The 7,607-nt window shown below is 38.6% G+C and overlaps 1 protein-coding gene across 2 annotated transcripts in view; it reads right to left on the bottom strand.

Annotated features, from left to right (window-relative positions):
- The window catches only part of GGNBP2 (gametogenetin binding protein 2), an 18,712-nt gene that overhangs the window by 4,182 nt on the left and 6,923 nt on the right, over positions 1–7,607 (bottom strand). The window contains exons 4-7 of one of the 2 annotated variants that reach the window (XM_009873991.1): positions 7,225–7,323; positions 3,953–4,066; positions 2,085–2,294; positions 897–1,071 (exon numbers count right to left, since the gene is read on the bottom strand). In XM_009873991.1, the coding sequence (XP_009872293.1) occupies positions 897–1,071; positions 2,085–2,294; positions 3,953–4,066; positions 7,225–7,323 (598 nt within the window). The remainder of the gene's footprint in view (positions 1–896; positions 1,072–2,084; positions 2,295–3,952; positions 4,067–7,224; positions 7,324–7,607) is intronic. The other variant, XM_009873992.1, reaches the window with a different exon arrangement.

Genomic DNA, 7,607 nt, shown 5'->3' with positions numbered 1-7,607 from the left:
ATTCCTGCTCGCCCTGGACAAGGACCCCATATAAAGATATAATAGTTCCATATTTCAAATTCACTGCCAGCCTTGCACACCAGTGTAGTTACCCGAGTTTTACAACGTCAACGAATTTTCACAGTGCTTTATTACACTAAAGAAACTTCAAGGCAAAACCTGACAAAAATGTCACAGCATACCCAGTCTAATGTCAATTCCATAGCATTATAAGTCTTAAAAAAATTACTTGTAAAAAATTCCAAGAACCGACTAGGTGAGGGTTCCGCTATGATCTTTCCCAAACTGATTTTGTTTCTCCTTCTCTGATGTTTTTGGAGGTTTTAGAGAGAACAGTCATTATGAATGGAAGATAACAACAAAGATCTACGTCGTACCAAAGGGGAAGTACTGGCATACATTAAAGAATGTTAAATACCTTAAAGTTCTGTCTGAGGATGAAAATCCCCCAGGATGACAGAGTGCACTTGGAATACACTGAACACAGGAGTTAACAGCTGCATTTGTAATTCAAATGCACATCTGCCTTTTTTTTTTTTTTTTTTTTTTTTACTAATAAGCCAAATGAGTAGCTCTGGCTACAACAGCTTTTTAAATGCTGTCAGGTCGAAACACCTTCATTGTGAATTAAAACCACAGAAGATCCAGCATACTGTAAGGGTAGCTTGGAAAGTAAAAGCCTCAATCTCTTACGTTCCACTAGACTTCACATCGGAATGCGACTCGGCTGTGCCACACATTGATGTTACACAACGCAGTGACCGAAGGACTGAATGCAACACCCTTGAAGCTCCTTCCAGCCCGACGTTAGTGGAAAGCCGAAAAATAGTTTTCGCGAGAATGCACGCAGTTACTACAGCAATTCAAATACAAGTTAGATAAAATTTGATGTTTACCTCAAAGCTTTTGCGTAAAGCATCGACACCTAGGTAAAAAAGCATCTGCCACGTTTGTTCCTCAGCCCGCAACTTTTGCCAGATTCGGTGTAATCTTTCATAAAGATGAATACCCAGGCAGGTCAAAACTTCTTCTTGGGCTATGTCTATTGTCTTAGCATGCCTTTCTCTTCGTCTAAAGGAAGAGTTGAACCAAAGTATAGTCTGGTTAAAGTAACTGGAAGTCTACCAAGAGATCAAAGCAGCTCAGTGACGTGTTTTCTTTACGTACAACTGAAGGTAGGTTTGCATGAACAGCTTTTTAAATCAAGTTCTGCTGTGCTGCATGCGGATGCAAAATAGAAAGGACCAGGTCAAAACCACCACTACGTTCCTGACACATTAATCTGTGCCCAGTACTGTTAAGCTGAGCTCTGCCTTCCAACCTGTGATTTCTGAAGGTTTTGCCCCATCAATTTCTGCTTGCACCTACACGGAGGGATCAGCAGAATTTTAGTGCCAAAGAGATGCAACCATCCTTTTGTTCCCTAGAATTTGTATGCAGTTTATGCAGCAAATGTTTCAGCTTCCTAGATATGTGTCAGTTAACTGAAGCTGAATGAGCACACAGAATTTTATACATCACTTGCCATAAAAAATAAAAATCTTTCAGGATTAATCCAGATCTATCACCTGTTAGGGAAAAAACACACATACACACAAAAATTTAACTGCTTAATCAAACAGTTCTGATTGAGTTCTAAAGATATTGGGCTCAGAATTGTATTTTTCAGTGGAAGATTTTAAGATGCTAAAACAGGTTAAGAAATGACGGCAATAGACACACGGTGACTAAATCGAACACTTGGCATTTGGTAAAACTGTCACCCAAGGTTCTCTTTCTATTTCGCACACTTCGAACACCGCGATGGAAAAGCAGGCAGCCCTAGTGAGTGAACAAATGAACTAGAAGACATCTGGCAATTTCTTTCAGTCTTGCCTTCAGAGTTAAATGCACTTTAAAGTCAAAAGCACATATAAATCTTTGCTACTTCAAAGCACTACCTTGAAAGCCTACTTCAACGTGAGCATTTACACATTCAGAAGTTTCCTACGCAGCAAGGAGGCAAAAATCACATTTGCAAAACACATTCAGTAATAAAATGAAGAAGCAAAGCGCTAGATAGCCCACTCTAGCAAATTACATACTCATACCCTCCTGCGAACTCTGGTTCAGCTCGACCCAATAGATGTGCGATGAAATCTGTTTCACAGCATACATGTATATGACGTTCATGGGGACAGCAACGCAAACCCTCGTAAAGTGCAGCGCAGTAGCCCTTTTCTTTGCTGCAGTCTAGCTCACCGATAAGAATATTGTACGCCCGGAGAACTTTGTTTTTGCAGTCAGTGCAAAACCTGCATCAAAACAGAACGTAACAGACCTCAATTCTTATTCGAGCAGAAGCTCAGAGCTAAGTTTGAATGCACTGAGCTATTCAATAGCGCATGCTACATTGCAACGAGGTCATGTAAGGTTTGTATTACTTCAAAAGATAAAATAGTAAGATTTTGGCTGTAAGCCACCTAAGTTTACTACATGTATTATACTACCTATCTTATAGGACAAGTCTGGATATCAACTTCCATGCTCAGAAGGTACATATCGGGCTAATTGTTAACCTGAAAAAATTCCTACATGGATATGCAATTCCCTATTCATTCAAAGATCAGAAATCAAATAGTGAACAAACAGTCATTAGTATAAACCAGGATAAAATTCCTCAAGTGACACGCTCCAAGTTACTTTATAGCAATTATTTAAAGTATACTCAAGCAAGTGATAAGCAATAATAAAAAAAAAACAAGTGTCCTCTGCTGCCTGCTGTTTAAGAGGAATGTTTCCACTACAAGCACTTTAAAATGTATTTTGAATTACTAGATTACTGTAGAGATAGCCAAACAATGTTTATTTAGAACACATATTCAATTTATAAATGTGATAGCTCAGATAACCAATGAGAAGAGTATAGGTATGAAGTTGTTACAATTAAAATACAACCAAATTAAGCTCATTCTGCTTTACAAGAGGAGCAATCTTCAAGAAGCTACAAAACCTCCTGCTTTATTATTTCAAAAATGCAAGTCAGACAAGCTGCTCACATTTCAGCTTTCAGCTTGAAAACTGGCTCTTCATGCCATTTCTGGATGGTGTTTTCCCTTTCCTAGTTTGTCCCGTCACTTGACAACACTAAGTCAAACATATTTTGATGTTTGATAGAACTATGATAACTGGCTAGTTTCTGTGGTGAAAGGAAAGAAAACAGTAATATTATTGCAGGTTAGCATCAGGAAGGCTGCCAACACCATGTTTAATGTCAGGGAGATTAAAGTTATTTTGTTTCCAAAGTGCTACTTCCACACCACCACCACACCCCCGCACCCATCTGTGCCCCCGCAGTTTATATCACAACCTTGAGACTACTGGAAATTAAAACTTTTTAATCAGCACAGTAGCTACCACACACACGCAACAATAATTTAGCAGCTTATTTTTGCCCTGCAAGAGAGACCTAGTAGCATTAGCACTACTAAGTCATCAACAGCTGTTTCAAAACAGTGATTTACAAGTAACACCAAGCCTAAAATATGTCTCCATCAGTTTAATTCACATTATTTTGGAACTGCACATATCCCCCGGACGCCTACAAGACAAAGCAAGCAGGCTATCTGTGAAAGGGTATATGCAGTTTTAATACATTAAATTGTAATTTTTTTTTTCTTAGAATTAATTTAGGATGAGCTGCTACGACTTCATATGAGGTCTCCACATTTCCTCTGCCGTAATCCAGAATAATAGGTAAAACACAAAGAATATTTCACCATCTTAGTCTCATCAACTGTTACAAGGCACTCTGGCAAGGTTCTCCATCACCACGAAGCTCAAATCTTACATTTTAGAAGGGTACTAGAAAAATCATCTAGGTTTCTAAGCAGCATGTGAACTCTACACATTCTGATTCACAAAAACATGCATTCCTCAAAACTGAAGGTTGGTCTTTGCTCTTTCAACGTACCTGTGTTTTCGCAGATAGGTTTCTAATGTTTCTAAAAGACAACTAGAGTCAATTAAAACTACTTCATCCCTGCATTCCTGGGACATGAGCTCCCACACATCCATCCAACAACCCCTGCAAAAAAAAACAAACATAAGAACAAAAGACTGTAATTATCTTGTTAGGAGTTTAGAAAAGAAGCAAAATGAAGCATTGTTAGTTTACCTGACTGCTCCCTGGAAAGGTCCATAGCGGAAAACGATACTACACTTGCTCTCCTCCTTCCTGCTGTCTTCACTATTTCTCTTATCTGCACTTAATTTCTCTGTATTGAGTGTGCTACTGCTCCCTTCACTGTTGCACAGTATTAAAAAACCATTTTTTTAAGCCTATACCACATATACTATGAACTAGCTATTCTTCCTAAACAAATGCTATGAGAATTCTACCGTGTTCCTTAATTAACTTTGAATTCTTTATAGGCTAACCCTTAACTTTTGGTACAGGTAGGGTAAGAGACAAGATACAAATTTCGCTGCCCATGTTCATAAACTCAGATTCATAATGACTTTTTAAAGTTACAGATGAAAGTTAGCAGTTTTTCAGGATATTGCCTTAAGTATAAACATATACAAGTTTTAACATTTCTGGTAGATCAAATTTCATATGACCACTTACCAAAAAAAAAAAACCACCAAATACCAAAAACAAAACACCAAACCCCAAAAAACCCAAACCAAAAACCTAGAAAAAAAAGTAAAACCAAAAATCCAACATGCTGCCACATATCTGAAATCATAAAGCACCCAACATTAAATCTGCAAAATGTATTAAGGAAAAAACCCCACTTTACAACACATTTGGGTATGCTAAAAGCACACTTACAGAGCAAAGCACAAACTTTAAATAACAAGTCATGTTTGCTTACAGGCTTGTCTACTCTTGACATTTTATCAGAACGTATAGATACAGCAGGAGAACAGGGGAGGAAGCGCTCCTACTGAACAATCACCTCCTCAGGAGTATTTATGCATGCTATTACCTAGTTTGCCAGACTTTGCATTTACAAGAGGTTAAAATGCTCCTCAGCCCCGAACGGAACCAAGCAGCCATAAACCAGGCACGTTGAAACTGAGGATGTCAAGTAACTCAAGTGGTATTAGCTAGTTATGTAACTTGTATAATTAAACACACAATTACAATTCAAAGCCCTTTCTGTGTGTGTAAAATGCCTAACCGAGGCAACTTGTCTGAAGAAGTTTCTTGTAACAAAGTCTTGTAAAGAAGCTCTAAGTTGATACATAAAATGTGTTCTGTAAGACAATTCTGTGCAATGCCTCCGTGCCTAGGCTGTTAGCATATTCGCTTCCACTCAAGGCAGCAAATTTATTTGGAGAAATATCATTACTGGTACACCCTGATCACTTCTGTAACGTAACAAATGAGTATCGACTGAGCAAGAGGAACGCAAGCCGGGTTTCTTTAGCAAACTACACTGATTGTCCACAAACCAGGTTATTAGATAGAGCTGGAAGCTTAACTTGCAGTATATTAAAATACTGCTCTTCCACATTTATTAACCTGACGGCGTTCAAAAAACTAGGGGGATTTATTCCAGCGTCAACTGAGGAAATAAAGGCAGTATTTTCTTCTCTATGTATTCAGTGTCATAATTGTTCTGCCTTGCCAAAATGTTACGTGCTGGTTTCATGATATATGTTCTTACACAGAAAAGACTAACCTTATTCAGCAAAAAAATTTAACACTTCCATAATGCTTTGAATTCACTTGATTTTTAAAAAATATACCCCCATGGCCTTTTGCTTGTGTAACGTTAAGCTTTAAGCTAATTATACGAAAGGCTTGTAACCAAAAATATAATAGGATAATGATTAGCTACCACTATCTTCAAGCAGCACAAGTAAAAGTGAAGTGTCAAATTCCACATGCCAGGCATCTCAAGGGATTTACCGACACCCAAAGAGACTCAAGTCTGCACAGAAAAATACATGTCCTCTAACTGGAAACCACCATCAAGCTTTCACAGGTTGTATGCTTAGCCAGAACATCACTGACGACTAAAGGTCTTGGACACTCCAACAAAGCATAGTAATCTAATTTATTGGCCATCATATTAAAAAAAAAGGAACCACACACACACATATAGAAAAACCCCAAAACAACACACCAGCCTCCCCCACCTCGTAAACAAGAGGACCCCCCAAAATCCACAACAGGTTTACAAAGAGCGTTCTTGTGGTTAATCAGCTGGAATAAACCATCTCAGCTTCAAGACAGAGGCTGGTGTTCTCAAAATGTGCTATCAATTTTTGAGAATATACATTTGACAGAGTTTAACTTTAACCCTGCAGCCCAACCACAATAAAGCCCTTTATTAAGAGCCATGCAAGGCACTTTTAATAATCCCAAGCAAGACGACGTATAGTTGTTTACCATGTACCCTTTCACCTCAGTGCGAGAAAAGCTGCTGATGAATCATTTTGGAGTAGAACACAAACCAGTTTGTCTTTCTAGAGCACTGTCTGTATCACAACGCAGAAGCCATCCATGCCCTGAGCAGGCTTTATTCCAAGTAATGTCAGAGAACGTAAGAAAAGCACAGCAGAGAACACCAGTCTGTAACGGCCAGGTTGGGTGTGGGCAACTGGTTTTTGAAATTAAACACGGGTATTTTTATACAAAGAAAAACCTCCAAACAGAACACACCACCACCAAGTAAAAAAAAAAAAAAGCCCAAACCAAGGAAGCTAGAACTAACAAGCAAGTTATGGGCAACAGTAGATTTCATATAGTAGCATTAAACTTGAAATGAAAGCATCACCAGTGTCCTTCGGGAGCTCTGGCAAGGGGCAGAGGGACAACTCCCACACTGAGAAGGAGTACAGATCTCGCGTTGGGAGGGCAAAAGACCTTACAGCACTAGTTTTGTCCAGTCGATAAAACATAAGCAAGGGCAGCGGGGAAAATATTAAACATCCTACTGATAACACTGCCACTTACTGCACAGAAAAGGACTAACTACCTTCTTACAAAATCCTACAGAGAAAGGCTCATGCTCAGCAACATCTGCTGCCTAAAACTCCCGGGTGCTCCTGTTCCTCTCCCCCACAACTATTTGGATCTAATACAATCCACATACCTTGGAGATTACTACTCTAGCAAACAGATAACAGCATAAGAATTGATCTCAATGCTCAAAAATAAATTTGCATCAGTAGTTCAATTCCTTAAAATATTTTAGATCAAACTGCACATGTTAAACACAAACTTACCCCAAAGGTTTTGGTTTGTGTGTGTCCAGGGAGTGTAACTGACATCTCTTGTTCTTCTTACTTTTGGGAATTGCATCAATCTTGTCATTCAGGTTGGACCTATGGAAAAAACCCACAAACTTAGAATTCTGAAAACACGGTTATCCACAAAATGTTTAAAGGCTTTGATTCAGCTCAAGTATCAGAAACAAGTATAGCAACAAACTTTAAATCTCAAACTTTCCTCCTGTCCTCCATTTTTACTTGTAATGACATAAAATCCCACAGTACACAAGGAAAACTACTGATTTTCCAGACAAATCCCAGCCAGGAAGATAAAGATAACCCAAATGTAAGAAGTTATTGCATAACTTTGTAACTGACCTCAAGCAATACCACCTATT

The sequence above is a fragment of the Apaloderma vittatum genome, unplaced genomic scaffold (assembly GCF_000703405.1).
Source record: "Apaloderma vittatum isolate BGI_N311 unplaced genomic scaffold, ASM70340v1 scaffold22957, whole genome shotgun sequence".
NCBI classification, from domain to species: Eukaryota; Metazoa; Chordata; class Aves; order Trogoniformes; family Trogonidae; genus Apaloderma; species Apaloderma vittatum.
The sequence above is the reverse complement of the archived record's forward strand: the minus strand, read 5'-3'. Positions and strand labels throughout refer to the sequence as shown.